The sequence below is a fragment of the Rhipicephalus microplus genome, unplaced genomic scaffold (genome assembly GCF_043290135.1).
Source record: "Rhipicephalus microplus isolate Deutch F79 unplaced genomic scaffold, USDA_Rmic scaffold_21, whole genome shotgun sequence".
In the NCBI taxonomy this organism is placed as follows: Eukaryota; Metazoa; Arthropoda; class Arachnida; order Ixodida; family Ixodidae; genus Rhipicephalus; species Rhipicephalus microplus.
The window spans coordinates 5,102,963-5,121,902 of record NW_027464594.1 but is presented as its reverse complement, the minus strand read 5'-3'; the positions used below and the strand labels follow the sequence as shown (position 1 = coordinate 5,121,902).

Here is an 18,940-nt window from a genome sequence, read left to right as displayed (position 1 = left end):
GTCACAAAGATACCAACGGGTGTGACAACCCTCCGGGAAAGGTCTAGCAAGGCTGACTGCGAAATCGTCTTCACTGCTGACCTCGCGGCATTGGGCTTCACAACGTATTTCATCGAATCTGACAGCTCGAGAAAATGTCTGACACATCAGAGAAAAGGTAACCCGCAAGACAAGAAACCCGTGCACAGTTTGTTTTGAGGGGTTGTTCCCTTGGGTATTGTACATCGTAGAAATGAACAACCTCAAGTTGCGGTTAAGGACTACGTTTGAGGTTAGAACTGACGGGCTCATTGCTGAAATGCATTTTTAGGGGCGAAGCTCCTTGAAGCGGCACCCGTTCGTCCCTCGTAGTAGTCGTAGTGGGTAACCGGTCTTACGTTTTGACCTGCAAGCTGGTGCCGGTGGGAGATTTCTCCTGTGCGTTGTTGAACAATGAAAAATTCGCAGCGTGCGCATTAACGAAAAGCCGAATTATTCTGTCTCTCATTCCCCATTAGCAGCCATCGGCATGTACATTGAGCACTATCTGACAAGAAACGGTTGCTACGTTATACTCGCTGGGCGTAACCTCCTTGGTTTTAGGAAGGTTTAGCGAGCGTTGAGCCGCAGTGCCAGGAATACAGTAAACTAGCATATACCATGAACTCGAGGTGGTTAAAGGTGGGAAGTAGACACGAAGCGCAAGCTGTAATAGAGTGTGCGTGTGCCACCTCTCGTTTAGTCTTTGGAATGTCCGCTGGATGGCGGTGCTTATATATGCGGAATATATGATGAAAATATGTGAGATGAAGGTACTTGGAGTGTCAAATAGATGGACGAACGGACACACAGACAGATGCATGGACGGACGCACGGATGGTTGCATGGACGGATGGACGCATGGACGGACGCAGGGGCGGATGCATGGACGGACGCAGGGGCGGACGCACAGATGGACGTGCGGACGCACGAACAAACGCACGCACAGCCGGGCGGATGGTCACACAGACGGACGCATAAACGGACGGAAGCAAGAACGAATAGACGGATGGATGCTTCGCCCTACTCTCCATTATTCACTCCATGAATATGCTGCCATTTTTTTAGATAGTTCCTCAGTTTATTGCGCATGATAGCCCTTTAAATGCAGATAAGATTGAGAGCACATGCTTCATAACGGAAATCAAAGCCTCATTATTCCTTACTGCTTTGTTATTACATGCCAAAAAACAGGGCGAGATAACTTTGGCGAACACTTTTGATTCAGTAACCTTAGCCAAGACTTTCAAAAAAATCTATCAAGAAAACGCTTTTCTTTTTTTTTATTCTTGATTTGATTTTTGAAGCCTTTCTAAAGACAAAAGCTACAACGTGCGCCTAGTGGAGGTAACAATCCAGGTGCACTCATATGTTCTACTTTATTTTAAATAGTGTGTTAAAATACAAACATAAAACACGCCAAATTATTTTCTCACTGTGGCTGAGCCGAATAACAGTGGCGGTCACGTTTGTATTCGACCGGTATAAATGATTGCAAATTTTGTTTACTTGTTAGCATCGCCATCTGTTTTGCTTTACAGAACACTCACGGCATGCCACTGCCGCAACGTGTGATGATCCCGGTACCAAAGAAATGGTCCTGGAAGGAAAGGTAAGAAATAGACGCCGCCACGCTTTACGCATGCACCGTAGCATTTATTCACGCAATTGATACGTAGCTGCACATTCAGGGCCTTGAAATAGTGCAATGATTATGCTCTGATCCTGCATTATTTTCCTGCATGGCCAGTTTGCGATACAAACTGCAAACTGGCCAGTCATATTGAACGGGAGATGAAAAAAGAGAAAGCATCGAGGTTGACGGACTTGTATTGATCTATGCTAATTTCTACATTTTCTGTCTTGGGGTGTGTTTCTCATAAGATTATCTCATTGACCGCGCCTTAACGTAGTCATTCTGAAGTCGCGTTCATTATCATCAGTTTCGTTTACAGTGCAGAAAAGATTATAGGCGGGCTGGCTGGTATATATTCATTATGACAACTTGGCAACGGAAATAAACGAGACAAAGTTAGAAGGTAGTTTGTACTGCACTTTTTATGTAGCTTCCTAATTTCTCCTGTTTGTGTGCGATGTCAAGTTGTCATTAACATTGCTTTCCCGCTAGTGAGAGCAATGTCCTCGTGGGCAGTGGGAGCGAGTTGCTGCGGGTCAGCAACTCGCTCAACTTTATTGGTTAGTCTTTTCTGGTAAGGGTCACTTATGATACTTGCATATTCTTTCTCTTTTTATTCTCTCTTTCTAATGTAGGTCTTACAATACCTAACTAGGCTGTCAACTTTACTGGGTCTTGATGCAAGAATCAGCGGGAATAGTCAGACAAGCTACAGAGAAAGCAACATGAAAATCAAAACTTCATGAGTATTGCTCTTAGAGACAATCTAGCTTTCACTGCCCACGAGGGCAATGTTATAGCAATTTTTGATGGTGTAGGCATCATCGTCCACACAATGAACTCCTACTTCTTGGCCATAGGTGCGCTGTAGCTCCTTGACACCTTGTTTTCTTTCCGGCGCTTCAGGCGAAATTCAAGGTGAGTGTTTCTCGGTAGATTCAACATGCATCTTCGAAGGAAGTTGATGTCAATTTCTCTCATTACGGTGGAGCGTAGTAAAGCTGTCTCCTAATGTCACGGCTATCGTCAGTGGTGGTGAGCCGGCGGTATGTGTCGATAAATGTGCCTCAGTTAATTTATATAAGTATGCTTCATTTGTTTGGCTTGAACACGGAAGAATAATGCTTAGGAAGACTACCTTCAGTATTCAAGGTGTTGTTATTACCATTTTGCAAAATTTTCTACAACATTACGGCGCACGGCTGACCCAAGATAGCTAAACAATTAACACGCTACCACGGAAAGCGATCGCCCGTCAGCGGAAGCCAAAGAGAGAGTGCCTTTCGTGCGCCCAGCCGATGCAGAAAGCGAATAGAGGAGAAAGGGCATGACCACTCACTCACGGCACGTTCGGTTAGTATTCCTTAGGAAGAGAAGAGCTAGGAGAGCAGAGTATCACTCTACCCATGAGTTCTGCCCTTGTCTTCCGCACCTCTTCCCTTGCGCGCAGAGAAGGAAATAATAGGAGGAGGAGGTCACGATGTCACTCTACTGGCTATTAGGAATCACGCCACGAAATCGCACACACCTGCGGCCAATGGCAACATAAACCGCGACCGTTGGGAGCTCGTTGGGAACTCGTCTGAGCCGGTGAACCCGGCTTGAGGCATGAGATGTTTTTTGTGTCTCAAGTGTTCGCAAGGCGACAAAAAGAAAACGGCTAACATCGTGACTACTTCAAGCCGTGTGTCGACAGCTTTGTAGCACTTCCGCAAAGGAACCGTGTGGAATGCACTATTGCGCTGCCGCCCGCGTCCGTTTATAGTGTGTGCAAGGTGTATTTGCAACTGCATTCGCTATCGTACAGCTGCTGCAGCATCGTTCTTGTTGGAAGTTCCGTGCCTGCCTTCGGGCATTTGTTTTGGCCTCTGATCAAGTGGTGATGCCTCCTGCAGTAACTACACTAAAGACATTTATGGGCCTACTTGGAATTTATATTGGCTCTATGAAACCAGGAAGAGGAGCGCAGTACTCGGGATATTAGGTGCCTTGTGTGATATGAAAGTGTGTGCTGTGCCGTTGATTATTCAATCGCGGAAGCCAATTTGTGAGTATTCTAACTTGATCACTCCCACAGCGGCTGATTCAGATAGGTCATTTGGGCAAACATTTTATTTTGCGAAGTTCTATCAACTTTTTGATCACGGTGCGTTTTTTCTTTTTCTTTTTACTCTCACTTTTGTGGATGTTCTGGCGAAAAATATTCCGGGCAGATCGTATTTCACCGCTCCCGTGCAGCAAGCGTATTTTTCCCATTCCTAATGAAGGGGTTAGAGAGGGGTGTTTTGGCGGAAAGCGGCCTGTGCTTTGGAAGAGTGACGAAGGAAAAGTCCAGGTATTTTAACTATCAAAGTTTTCTAAGTTTACTAATGTTCCATTCTCCCTGCAGTATGTAATGCATGTCTTGAGCAAATTAGACTTGGCGCTTCGGCGTTCTAATACCAGCCGTCCTCGTGGGGTTGGGGTCCTTGTGGTGTGAAGAAAAACTTGTGCTTCACTCGCCATGGTTACGTGCTTCTACGCAAGATTGAGAAATATGCGAAGGATGTCTTTCAGCTTTTTTGTTTACGCTGAAAAAAAAGCGAGATCATAGTGGTGTACCACGGTATGTTGGCTCTACTCTTCTTAGCACAACATCTTAAAACTGCTTCGTTGATTCTGTTCTCGACTCTACCTTCCTTGCAATGAATCAGCTCTAACTGCACTTCTATTGCGCAATAAACATTTTAATGAGTTCCAGTTTCAAATGCGGGATTAATGTTAAGCATAAATGAAAGTACACTTTACCAACTTCGCTAACGAATACGTTATGATTTGGAGATTAAAAGTTATTTATATTCCCGGTAGATTACACAATATCCATAAACGAGGCGTGCTAGCCAAGAGCGACTGAGTTAGCTGTAAGTGGAATGCGGATCATGTTTTTACTTCACACGCACGCCTGGGTAAATGTGCATTGTAAATGAGCACAAAATGTTCACGAAGGAAGGTAAGGAGGCGTTGATGAATTGAAGGGGAGCTTTTCTCCTGTATGAAAAAAGCACCGGCTAATTTACGATATCATGTTAGGGCTAGTCACCCTTGGGGCTATTTATGGAAAACGCGTTTGAGTTGTTGTAGCTTGATTATTTCTCGTTAAATCTTGCCGGTGGTGGTGGTTTTGACCAGTTTTTATCCGAAACTGTAGTTGTCGGTATGTTTATGTGTTATTGCACAATAAAATCTTTTTCCTTGGTTTCAATGGTGTCGATTTTTTGGATTGCTCGACGTGTAGCAGCAACGCTGTCACACATGCTGAAACGATTACTCGAGCTCACTGGAAAGCGCTTGAAAAAACGCTTTTCATCACGTATTATTGGCCTATAAAGACCAACTGTAGGAAATTACTGGAATGTAAATTATTTTGATTCACTTACGTTTTTTTGTTGAATGGGTAAGTGTGTGTACCACTATAGTCGGCGAAAGAGAACTGCGTCGTGTTGATGCAGGGGCAACAAGAGGTCCACGTAGGGTCAGGCCTAGCATCGATGCATGCGAATTCACCGTAGACAAGGCCACTGCCTTTTTAGGGGCGAAGCTCTTTGAAGCGGCGCCCGTTCGTCCCTTGTAGTAGTGCGTAACATGTCTTATGCTTTGACCAGCAAGGTGGTACCGGTGGGAGATTTCTCGTGTGCGTTGTTGAACAATAAGAAATTCGCAGCGTGCGCAATAACTAAAATCCGAATCGTCATGTCTCTCATTCCCAATTATCAGCCTTTGGCATGTACATCGAGCACTATCTGAGAAGAAAGAATTGCTACGTTATACTCGCTTGGTGTAACCTGCTTGGTTTCAGAAAGGTTAAGCGAGCGTTGGGCAGCAGTGCCATGAATACAGTGAACTAGCACGAACAGACGCACGCACGGACGGTCACACAGACAGACGCATGAACGGACGGAAGCAAGAACGTATGGACGCACGATTGCTTCGCCCCACTTTTCATCATCCACCCCGTGGATATGCTGCAATTTTTTTATTATCCGAAGAACTAATGTACCCACTAAATATTTCAAAATATTACATTTATAACGTAAGTTAATTTATAGAAACATCCAGATCGATCGGCACACGTCCAGATTTTTTTGTGTGCGCCACCTAACAGACAGCAGAAACCCTGCGGCCTTGCGCTGCGACAGGCAGCCATTGAGCACTCTTTATGTTTACTATGTTACTCTATGGTGTGGGGGCCAAGGGACTGCTTTCAGCTCTCCTATAGTGGAACCACGGCCGCGGGATGAAAAACCCGTGCGCTTTTTATGGGCGAAACTCCTTAAGTTGTGGGTCATGCGTCCGCGGTGTATGTAGTAGTAGTAGCAGTAATTGTAGTAGTAGTAGTAGTAGTCGTAGTATTACGCCCACATCCACGGCGGGACTAAAGGAGCGGCACGCGTGCACTCATTTAAATTGAGGATGAAACCCAGGCATGTTAATCATAAATGAAAGGATAGTTATTTCTGATGAAATAACCTACGGAGACGAGTACCGGTGACTTAATCTCCAACAAAAAAATTGTCAGATCCCACGTACAGTGGGAATCCATGATATGCGAAACACGAATGAGGAAGGATGATATGTCACTTTAAAATGAGCACAATGTTACGAGGTGGAGGTAAGTTAGGCCGTGCATGACTTTCTTCTCATTACTATCATGTTTGAACACGTCATTTACCTTCGTCATCTATTCACGTCACCTGATACTAAATTTGCTATATGTGGAGATAGCGAAACAGCCACAAGCGCATCATGAATGGCCCAATACACTCCGACGTAATGTTGACGTGCGTGCACAATGGGCACAGCGCTTCATGAGTGTGGTATGTAGTCATGTTGTTACATGACACGCATGTCATGATTGTCAAGTTTTCACCAGTCACAAACCTTTGTAATCCATTCACGTCCCGTAATACCAAAATTCCCGTCCCGTAATACCAAAGGCCACGAGCGCATTATGAGCGCGGCATGTAGTCATGTTTTTACATGACACGCATCTCATAATTAATATGTTTGCACCAGTCACATACCTTCGTCATCCATTCACGTCCCGTAATACCAAATTTGGTGTATGTAGAGCTAGCGAAACAACCGTCAGCGCATACTGAGCGTGGCATGTAGTCATGTTCTAACATGACACACATCTCATGACTATCATGTTTGCACCAGTCATATACCTTAGTCATGCATTCACGTCCCGTAATACCAAATTTGGTGCACGTGAAGCTAGCGAAACGACCGCAAGCGCACCATGAGCGTGGTGCGTAGTCATGACTCATGACTTACATGACATTCATGTCATGGTTTCTACGTTAGGGTGTGTGGCTTGCATTCGCCATGCAGTCATGTGATACCATACCAGTTTTGCAACATGTCATGTGAACGAAACCATCGCGAGAGCTGCAAGACCATGAAATGTAAATCGTGACTTTCATGACATACATGTCATGATTTTTATGTTATGACTAGTCAATCACACCCGCCGTACAGTCACGTTATGCCATAGCAAGTTTGGTATCGATACCGTTATTAAAACGACCAGGAGAGCTAGCTAACAGTCGTAAGCGGATAGATAGATAGATAGATAGATAGATAGATAGATAGATAGATAGATAGATAGATAGATAGATAGATAGATAGATAGATAGATAGATAGATAGATAGATAGATAGATAGATAGATAGATAGATAGATAGATAGATAGATAGATAGATAGATAGATAGATAGATAGATATATAGATAGATAGATAGATAGATAGATAGATAGATAGATAGATAGATAGATAGATAGATAGATAGATAGATAGATAGATAGATAGATAGATAGATAGATAGATAGATAGATAGATAGATAGATAGATAGATAGATAGGACAAGCGTGGACAAGCGACGGCCTGCTGCGGTGATCTCTGTAATTCAAATCAAAAAATGGCTCATAGATGGCCATTCTACGTGCGATTTTTCAGCATGTTCCGTCATTTGTCGAGGTAAAAGAAAGCAATTTTCGCAATATATATATATATATATATATATATATATATATATATATATATATATATATATATATATATATATATATATATATATATATAACACTTGGCTCGCGTGTTCTTGGGAGCCTCTACTACGGATCAGCAGCGTTTGCTGACCATGCTCGAAAAGTGTTGAAGGACCCTTTTAATACGCCTTCAGCAGCCTCTAACTGCTCTCCCGTAGTTTCGGACGAAGTATTCGAAATTTCCATACACATACGTTGTATGTACTGTGGCGGCGACTCTGTTTAGAGGAAGTACGCCGCAAACCTCATAAAGGCACCTATCCCACGCTCCAGAAAATGTGCCTCATCGTCTGGAATTACCTCAACGAGCAGCTGGAAACACACGGCGAAGAGGTTTTCCTTCGATGACTTCACATACGTTTCTTCAGAGTAAAAAAGGGACAGCAGCACTTTTGTTGTTCCGTTCTAACGAAACGTGCACTCTAGTATGTATGCATGCGTAACATTTTCCGAAATATGAACAATTCGATACATTTTATTTTTTTTAACATGTCATAATCAGCTGCACAGAGATAAGGTGTTCATCTGTTAATTGATGCTCCGTATTTTCTTTTTTTCCTTTGTTCCGTTTGTTTAAAAACAAATTACATATACAGTAAAACTTCCCTTCTTGTTCATACCGGAACTATTGTAGAGCGCACACCCTAAATTGTCGAACCCAGCAGGCCACGTTCAGACTGCGTGCGCTACGCACGAATTATCAGTAAGTATTGTAAGCGTAAACGCAAGCAACATAATGGGCTTTTTAAATTCCAACTGCAAAGAAATTTGGCACTCCACAAAAAGTCAATATATTGGTAGTCTAGCTAGAGGTAGTGCTGCTTACAAGCGCTTATCTTCGAAATACAAGTGCCTACCTTTGAAAAAAGCTTGCTCGTCTACTTCGCTCTTGGCTTTTTTCCCATCTTTATTCCCCATTTTCCCTTTCCTTAGTGCAGGGTAGCAAACCGGATGCTCCGATTTCTGGTTAACCTTCGTGCCTTTCCGTCATTTTATTCTCTCTCTCTTTGCAAACGACGGTGTTGTTTTTTTTTTTTGAGATCGAAACTAGAAAAGCGTCGCCATTACGGCTGACTGGAAGTGACGTCAACGACAGAAAAATTGTTTGCTCCACGTTCCTCGAACACGCACATCACGGACGCACCCCTTAGTGTGTGTGTATTTTCTATGTTAACTTAGCAAAACCACTACGTACAACCAATGGGCAAAACAGCTTCGGTTTTCATTTTCCAGTCGTACAACTTCCGGCCTCCCCAGATTCCGCGTCTGACATGAAGTAGCTACGTTCAACGCACTAACCCCGTCCCAAGTTCAACGCAAAAAACAGACGCGCGCACGCATACCCCGTGAAGCCCGGCCACAATCCGCGCACTCGTGCAGGGCGGAAGACGTGTTGAATTGTCCCTACTCTGTTTGATTACTGCTTTTTGGATGCGAAGCAGAAGAATTTCTTAGCGAACTTCGGCGACCTTGAGCGTATCTATCTATCTATCTATCTATCTATCTATCTATCTATCTATCTATCTATCTACCTATCTATCTACCATGTAGCCACCTACGACTTTTGGCTCTCCTGGCTGTTTCAATAATGACATCAAAACCGAAATTGGTATGGTTTAACATGACTGTATGATGAACATAAGTGACTAGTTATAACGTGAAAATCATGACAAGTATGTCATGAATATCAAGATTTACATTTCATGGTCTTGCTGCTCAAGTGGTGGTTTAGTTCGCATGACATGTTGCAAAACTGGTATGGTATGACATGACTGCATGGACAACTCAAGCGAGAGACCCTAACACGAAAATCCTGACATGCGTGTCATGCAAACACATGATTATACTGCCACACTCATGATGCGCTTGCGGCCCTTTCGCTAGCTTCGCATATATACACCAAACTTGTTATTATGGGACGTGAACGGATGACGAAGATATGTGACTGATGCAAAGGTGAGAACCATGAAATGCGTGTCATGTAAGAGCATGACTACATGCCACACTCAAGGTGCCAATACACTTCGACGTGACCCGGCGCGCGTGCACGCCAGCGTTCGTTTCATTGTGTCACGCCGGCGATGTCACACCAGACGCCGATCTGTGCCGCACTGCGTTGCTTTGACGCATGCGCGTATGAGCGCGCGCGGCGTCCCTCCGTCACGAAGAGAGGCAGACGCAGTGCTGTCTGAATAATGTCATCAGCGCGAAATGCAGCATGCCGTATTTCGCGCCGGTTGCCGCAAGGCCGCGCCGACGGACGCTTGTCGCACCGCTCGCACCTGCCGTCAGACTATAGTGCCCTCGCGTTTTGCCAGCGTAGCGTCGCTGCGCCGAGCGTGCGCGCGCGTCAACATTACGTCGGAGTATATTGGGCTCTTCATGGTGCACTCGCGGTCATTTTACTAGCTTCGCATATGCAAAGTTTGGTGTTATGTGACGCCAATAGATGACGAAGGTATGACTGGTGCAAACATGATAATCATGATATGCGTGTCATGGAAAGCAAGACCACATGCTACGCTCATAGCGAGCTCACGGCCGTTTCAATAGTTTTACATATACCAAATTTGGTATTACGTGACGTTAATGGACGACGAATATAAATGACAGGTCCGAACTTGAGATGCGTGTAATGTGAAGCATGACGACATGCTACGCTCATTGCGCGCTCACAGCCGTTTTGCTAGCTCAACATATATCAAAGTTCATGCCAGTTGACATGAATAGACGACGAAGGTAAATCACACATCCAGACATGATAAATGGCATGCGTGTCATCCAAAACATGACTACATGCTACGCTCATAGCACGATTGCAGCCGTTTTTGCAAACTCCACATATGCCAAATTTGGTATCAGGTGACCTGAATAGATGACGAAGGTAAATGACTCTTCCAAACATGATAGCCGTGATATGGAAGTCATGTACTGCATACTTTACTTCCACCTCGTAACGTTGTGCAGATTTTAAAGTGACATATCAACCTTCCTCATTCGAGCTTCGCATATCATCGATTCCCACTGAACATGGGATCTGGAATTTTTTTTTATCCGCGGGGCTTTGCGTTCTCGTGCTCCAGTCATGCAGCAAAACTCGACTGCACGGTGCCTGTCTTAGAGTTTCCTAAAATAACTAGAGGGGACTCCGGCGCTGTGATCGTTCAGTGACCATGAGAATGATGACTAGACTAGTACACGTATTTGCCTAGTCTTCGTACTTGCGATCGGTGAATTGCAGTTGTGGCTTCGCTTGTTGAAGTGGTTCGGTTTTGTTTGAAAGGAAAGAACAAACCCTTTTGAATTTCATGACCCAATTTGAAATGGTAAGCCTAAAAAGGTAAGGTGGTCAAGCGCAACTACCGAACGTTTGCCTTTTTTTTTCGTGACAAAACCTCTTCAAGCCACACCAAGCCAAAAGAAACGTAAAGCACGAAGTCTACACAAATCCGTGTACTGCCCATAATTTCCATGCTCGTTCAGGCGCTATGCGTTGCAGCTCCCATAGACACGAGGGCCATAGTTTCATCTAGTGTATTAGAGGAAACTCTATGGTGCTTGTAGCCGTCTGTACAGCTGGTTTGCCGTATTAGGGGGCAGACGCGACGTGCGTTATTGAGTTTCATCGATTCACCAAGTCCCGGATCACTCGCCGGCGGTCCGCGGACGCCTCGGATCATAGGCGGCTACGTCACAGAACACCTACGGCTACATCACATGCACGTGATCTAAATGTCCCGAGCTAGCCCGGGCCAACTGCACGCTTGATGCTGGCTGCATCCACTGTGGCATCTGCTATCCCAGGCTATGCCATCTGCTTCCTCCATAGCTGTGACACGGGCCACAACGCCGACCCAATTCCAACCTAAACAGCAGTTAGGTAGGGAATTATACCTATTTCTGTTGTGATGCAACTTACTGTAAGTTAATACTCGATCGTGCGCATCGTAGACTGGTGCGGTCGTTTCACCGCTGTTTCTCCTAGCGAGTATAATGCATGTTTGCCCGACCTTCGGGAATACGCACATCCTCGACGTGGCTCAGAACACCGATAACAAGAACTGGGTGCGCAAACAATGCAAAATCCAGAAACATGCCAGAAGCGGACTGAAAAGCAAAGAGAGAGCAAGAGCACGTCAGAAATTTCCGTGTCTAACTTGAGATGGCCGCACTGGCATGCGCCCCGCGCTGTAGCCTGCCAGCAGCCCGAAAGAAATCGTTTGGACAGTCCTGGGCCACCAGGCACGCGAAAAACTAACATGCGTCCGAGAGATCCCGGACTAGTGGGCGGAGCTTCCAGTTGGTCCCCGAGAAAAACGAATGCGGCGCCGGCATCCGGGGCCATCCGGAGCCATCCGGGACGTGTAAATCGATGAAGCTCATTGAGAGCGCTGAACGCGTCTCTCCTTTAGCCCATTTATGTTTTATCATATAGGCACCGAACACTGACTAGAGAGAACTGCGTTGCTCACACTGCCCCGTCTCAATGTCTTTGACATTCGCGGTTAGGGGCACGCACAAAATAGACGCGTGCTCGCGTCCACCATGTATCCCGGCCACAATCCGCCGCCAGATGCAGGGTGCGAGGCGCGCGCATCGCATTCCATTCTCACTGAGGCCCGCCTCAAGGTTGCTTTTTTTATCCGCTAAGCTAGGAATTGAGGCGTTGCAGTCATACTGGAAAACTCAACTGAACGGTGCGACTGAACTGCCCTACCATGGTGGTCTGTTGGCCAAGGTACTCGGCTGCTGACCCCACGTCACCAGATCGAATCTCAGCTGTGGCGGCTGGATTTTCAATGCAGGCGAAAATGCTGTATGCCCGTGTAATCAGATTCGGGTGCAGGTTCAAAAAACCCAGGTGGTTGAAATTTCCGGAGTCCCCAACAGTGGCGTCTCTCAAAATCGTATGGTGATTTTGGGACATTCAAACCCCAGATATCAATCATTATAGAGAACTGGAACTAGTTCACTATCCTTTAGCCCAGCCGGCCCACCCGAACATATGATCCTACTATGTTGGAACAATTCAAGCAAGCATGCAACGAGCATTCATCGTGGTTATTGATTGGCGCCGTTAAAACGTATCGTACCGAAAATATCAATGTGAACATACCTGGTGGCTAGCTATGCAAGTGGACGATGCAGATGTTACACGATACTACACTCATGACAGATGCGACTGCAGTCTGAATGCTACTCTATAAGAACTACAGTGACAAGTCATGCGTAATTCTCTTGCAGATTACAAGCGCATTCATCGATTGCGCCAGTGGTCTCCTGAGTGCCATCTCGTGGAAGGAAACGAAAATTCGCGTGAACCAGTCCTTCTACTGGTACATCGGTCACGCAGGTAACAACACTGAGTTCAAGTACCGAGCTTCTGGCGCCTACATCTTCAGACCGCAGCAACAGGAACCATTACCGGTGGCAGGCAAAGCCGAGCTGGTACACATTGAGGTCTGTTTTTCTCAATTGATCAATTGAAATATTTCACTTTGAAAACACTTTTAAACAGCTCGTGTGTAGCCTTTGTCATGATGCACTTGGAACACACGATGTAAAAAAAAAAGAAGGAAGTGCCAAACCCTAATTAAGAAGAGTGCGAGATACTCTACATACTCTATATTTAATAAAAAATTGTAAACACGAGGCGTGTTCATAGATATTTCGTCTCTTCAAGCTTTCATGTTCCCTTTGACTTCTGCTTTTTGTCGAACTCAATTGTGGAACTCACTCGCACAGTAAACGGGAGAGATTAAGATGTGAACATTAACACGCGAGATGTTTTAAGTGCATTGAACCTAAAGGTCAATGAACTCACTCACGAGTCAACTTTCTCGGACTTCCTCACCCCCATATTCACAAACGCTCCTCGACTCGACTTTCTTTCTTCACTTGACAGAGCTAAGCACTGCGTTACCACTCTGCTGAAAATAACGCTGCGCTACTCAAGAATCACAGCAGATTATTGCTGTTATGCATTGACTTGCCGTGCCTAGAGACGGCGCTACAATTTGCTTTCTCAAGTGAAGGTGAAGCGTGGAGTGCAGGGACGTTCTAGAATACGGGGGTCAGACTCGGATCGAGCCCTGAGTCTGAGTGAGTCAGGGTGAGTCAGGGTGAGTAATATTTTGGTGAGTTTGAGTCTGAGTGGGTCTGGTTGAGGAAAATTTTCGTGAGTGTAAGTGTGAGGGAGTCCTGCTCAGGAAAATTTGGATGATTCCGAGTCCGAGTGAGTCCAAAGCGCTAGATATATTTCTTGAGCGAGTCTGAGTGAGTTCCACAATTTTCGCCGACTTGTGATTGGTAATTTAGGAGTCCAGCTTGTTTTCCATAAATAAATCTCATGGGGTGTGATCACGTTCGAAATCAAGTGGTCAATACAGGCTAAGAAAAAGCTATTAATGCTCAAAACTGGGTTGAAATAAACCAGCATGGTTTAAAATAATATAATTACCAAAACTAACCAAAAAGTAATCGTAAGTATTACCTCACGATTGCTAAAGGTGCTTCATAAACATGCAGTTAACACCCACGCCGCACGAAAGAGGGCGCCACTGCCTCACCGTAAGCGCGTTGGCTTTTCTCACCAGCACTTTTCCAGCGCCATTGTTGCGAACTTCTGCAAGATATCATGCATAAGGACAAACTGACAACAGCGCAACCCGAATCGCTGGGTGCCTGAGCTACGCACTTGCACAGTTTTCAGAGTTGAGAAGCTGAATTTAGCGCAGTATTAAGAACTACAGCAGCCCCTACAAAAAAACGACGCTGGTGCTGTATCATTATGTTAAAACACGCGTTATAGTTTGGTTTCCTTCTACTAGAGAGAGAGGCAGGGAAGCATAGAAAGAAGCAAGAAGCGAATCAGTGAATACGCGCTGCAGGGCTGCCCTTGAATGTATGCCTGAAGTGAACCTGTGAAAACGTCGGCTGTAACGATAATAAAGAACCATATTCACTGCTTTGGTCTTATTTACGATAAAGCTTCTCAGAAGTCTTGCGTAATGTTTAAAGCTTTGTCAGCCGACCAAGGCAATGACGTAGGGCGAAAAATGCGTATTATGAGAGTGCAGAAGCTGAGCTTCAGTGTGGGATGAACTCGGCAACAAAACACAAGGACGAATAACACAATTTTCATGTAGATAAGGGCAACATTTGTGTGGGCTCCGCTCACTTCAAAGCGGATTTTGGAGTTCCTGCTTTGTGAAGTACATTCCGAATAAAAAGCGACATATTCACTATATTGTGCATGTCTATCTATCTATCTATCTATCTATCTATCTATCTCTATCTCGCTATCTATCTATCTGTCCATCTATCTATATATCTGTCTGTCTGTCTGTCTGTCTGTCTGTCTGTCTGTCTGTCTGTCTGTCTGTCTATCTATCTATCTATCTATCTATCTATCTATCTATCTATCTATCTATCTATCTATCTATCTAATCTCAGGCATACTACTCTCTTACACCTCCGCCGGCCAACGTTCGTTTGACAGCAGGCTGTGCGAACCAGATGATTACTACAACGTAACGAAACTAAGCTTCGCATGGTGCCTGCCTTTCGTCCGTGTATTTTCTTTTTTTTTCGCACTATAGTAATCTTCACTTGACGGGATAAAAGAGAGTGGTAACGTGAAAAACTAATTTCAGTTCCCCACATAAGGTCATTTATTCTATGCATTATGCTTGATCCTTATTTTTTTCGTTCATTAATATGACGCAGTATAAGAGAGTGATTCAGCCTTGCAATGTTGATTGGATTCCAAGAAGTAGTATTAGGGTATCACAGCTAACTCGAGCAATGCACGAGAACACAGGTGCGTGAAAATGAGCATTGACTCAACTGAGCTTGGTGTCTTACCGCAAAAAAATGGCTGGTAACTTTTGATGATCTTTCCGGGTAGATCCTCTAACGAAGTAATACTTGTTCTCTTTCAAATATTTTTAATAATTTTCTATGTCGTTCCTTTTGTTCACTCTGAGTGTACGACACACTCACCTGAAACAATTTTTATGCCACTTATTGTATCAACTATGTCCTCTTGAAGCTGCTCACCTGCTTGGACCTATGGGTCCGCAGTATTCAATAAATAAATAAATAAATAAATAAATAAAATATACAGAAAGGCGGGACAGTTATTTTGGCTTCAAACTTGCCGGCATGTATCCTGTTTCCTGTACTGGCCGGTATACGTTATTGTTGGGCGAGTGCGTAGGCTTAATTATGAAACCATAACGCATGAAAACATTATTGCGGTGGAGCAGCCCATCTGATTGAACGTCTTCTGTTTTATATCCACCGCAGAAAAATGGCACCATTGTCCAGGAAGTTCACCAGAAGTTTTCCGACTGGCTGACGCAAGTGATACGGGTGTACGATGACGCAGATTTCGTCGAATTCAACTGGGTGGTTGGTTCCATTCCCGTGGCGTAAGTACAACCGCTCAGTTTGTTGCTGGTTGTTACTGGGTTTTCTTGCTATGCTGAGTGTTGGCACATTACCCGCAGTCAAGTTTTACTAATATGAGGATGCTTTAGCTTCGCCTTCGAGGTTGGTGCTCAATATACGCACATATGCAATACACACTGGATATGCCGGATACACGATATACACATGTACACAGATTTCATGTTGTCAGTGCACATTCTTGATATATAAATGAGTTGTAAGCGCGATAGTCTTTCCTATGATACCTCATTGCAGAAATTTTGATCCGTCTGTGTCTGTCACACGATTTAGCGACCCTGCAAAAGTGTAAGCATTTGATGAACTCCCCACCATTTTAAACTGGGGGCCACGTTCATACATGTGAACATTGTTTACCAAACAACAATTATGCATATTTGAGGCGCAACGTCATTCGTAAGTATGGTACATTGCCTTACATAGGTACCTAAATATAAACACCCTTCTTATGCTGCGCTGAAAATGTGACGCTATGCACTCGAAAGCCCTCTGCCAACGATGCGGTGCTGTCACCTGGCAGCGGTCCACAAATCTGTACAGGCTCCTGTTTCCTGACACTACTGCCAGATGGCGTCCATACTTCACGCAGCATATCTTCTATTTTATCAATACCAGCCAGATTAGGCTGATTCAATATAAAGGAGGGGCTCTCTGAGGCAAGTCGAATATAAACGGCCGCTAAATGGAAGACAACCCACGTAAGACATCTCTAGGAGTTATGTAGTGTGGCCGGCAGAAGAATATCGGCGTTTGACGACATTTACAGTGAAGCACGCCGATACGCGGTCAATTTTTATTGATAAGGGTTGTAAGTGAATAATGCAATTACAGAAGTTGAGCGCAGAACAGCGTGACACAGGAGAGAGAAACCGTAAACTTTTTATTGTGCAATTATAAGTGATCTTATAAGATGAAGCAATTAGTTCAAGGCCCCATTCGCTCGCGCCACTCGACTTGACCTCCGGATCATCGGACACTGCTCCTGTCTATGCTGGTCAGCGCAGTCACCCAGGAGTAATGGGAGGGTGAAAGAAGATGGGGTAGAACGACGAGTGTGGACATTTCCAGGTGGAGTGATATACTGTGGGCTTCGCTCTCTAGTAGGGAAGACATAGTGTGCACTATAGGACTGTGATTAGAGCGCCCTGCTCTTTTTGAGTTCTTTCTTGTTTAAGCCCCAAACCCTGAATGGATACTGCATGTATATTCGTTCATTCTGTTTAGACTAGAAAAGTCTCATATTAGATTTTTCTCATCGTTAAGTTAACAGCTTCGGGTACATTGTTTCACGATGAAAGTAAAGCCAAAGCTTCACTTTGCAATTTCACATCACAACTTCCTACTTTAAGTACCGTTGAAAAGTGAAGGATTCCAGCGTCTTTCTCTCGTACTTTGGTCCCATTCTTTCAAAACGTTTTCGACCTCCTTACCCTTTGAAACAGAAGTTAGAAGGCCCACCTATGCATCTTCCACTAAATGTTTTTATGAACCTTGAAATAAAACGCGCATTCTTTTCACCACTTTCTTACGTTTCATCTCGCATCGACCGTAGCTTTAAAGTTCATGTGCCATTCCGTCATACCAACATGTACTTCTACTCTTATATGTGAAGATTTCATCTGAGTGGAATGTTCCTGCCTCCATCGCCAGCGACCCTGATCATGCATCCTTCAAGACGGGCCTTTCTGTCTGTCACTCGGCTCTGTAATGCCACAAATGATATTGAGAGTATTTAAATAAATAAATGAGCGTAGTTGCTTAAAATGTAACGCATTATTTCTCTAAGGTACTTCGAGACAAAGCACCAATCACTTCTATATTTGGAACGGGGAAAGCCTTAGCCTATGCTATTCAATTTATGACCTCATGACGCTTGCGTGTGGTAAAATCAGGATGGCGGCCGTGACCTTTCTCTTATTTTTTTTATTTGTAAGAGACCTAGCTAACCAAGCGTTTCTTCGGGGCAAGAGTTGTACTGTTGTTTTTGTGAAAAAAGTAATTGATTGTTGTGACAGAAATTGTTTTTTTCTCCATTCTGCCTTTTTTATTACCAAAACGCCCGTGTATAACAACGCCGCTAATCATGTGAAATATAGACTGTTTCTTTTTGTGTTATCATGCCGTTTATCCCAAGTTTTCTTCTAGAGAGAGACTTTGCTTTTTTCCCCACATTTGCAGCGACCAGAAAGGAAAAGAAATCATCACAAGGTTTGATACCGAACTCAAGAATGACGGCATCTTTTACACGGACTCAAACGGAAGAGAAATTATTCAGCGACGGTAAGAGAACTTGGGGCACCATCTCCTGTTTACCCCTCTATTCCTACTGAACAGCGGAGCTGTTCAAAACTTTCTCGTTCTGCGTTCGGTGTTCGCAAAAGCTCGGCAGCGGTTTGCGGCATTGTAAGCGGTTATTTGCCAAGCAGCTTCTACCATAACCATCAATACATAGTGATATCCACCCTATAACCAATCAATGACCAATCATTCGAATCAAATCAACGGCAAATACATTATCAGATAAGGAATTATTGGCAAATACACTGTCAAAACCTAGTCATAGTCAATTGAAAACTAATTATCTACTATTTGGTAACCGATCAATAACTAATAAATGAAAATAATGTTTAGATATGCATGTCATCGTTCCGATACATGACCAAAGGCTAGTAATAGGTAATCAATAACTAATGAGTAGCTGCTATACAATCGATGAATAATTCGT

General features: G+C 44.3%; 1 protein-coding gene across 2 annotated transcripts in view; it reads left to right on the top strand.

Moving 5' to 3' along the window:
• Positions 1-18,940, top strand: part of LOC119169884 (lysosomal alpha-mannosidase-like) — a 100,975-nt gene that overhangs the window by 57,765 nt on the left and 24,270 nt on the right. For both annotated transcript variants that reach the window (XM_075883851.1, XM_075883852.1), the window contains 5 exons: positions 1-157; positions 1,560-1,630; positions 12,988-13,203; positions 16,054-16,178; positions 18,394-18,495. In XM_075883851.1, coding sequence (XP_075739966.1) covers positions 1-157; positions 1,560-1,630; positions 12,988-13,203; positions 16,054-16,178; positions 18,394-18,495 — 671 coding nt within the window. The remainder of the gene's footprint in view (positions 158-1,559; positions 1,631-12,987; positions 13,204-16,053; positions 16,179-18,393; positions 18,496-18,940) is intronic.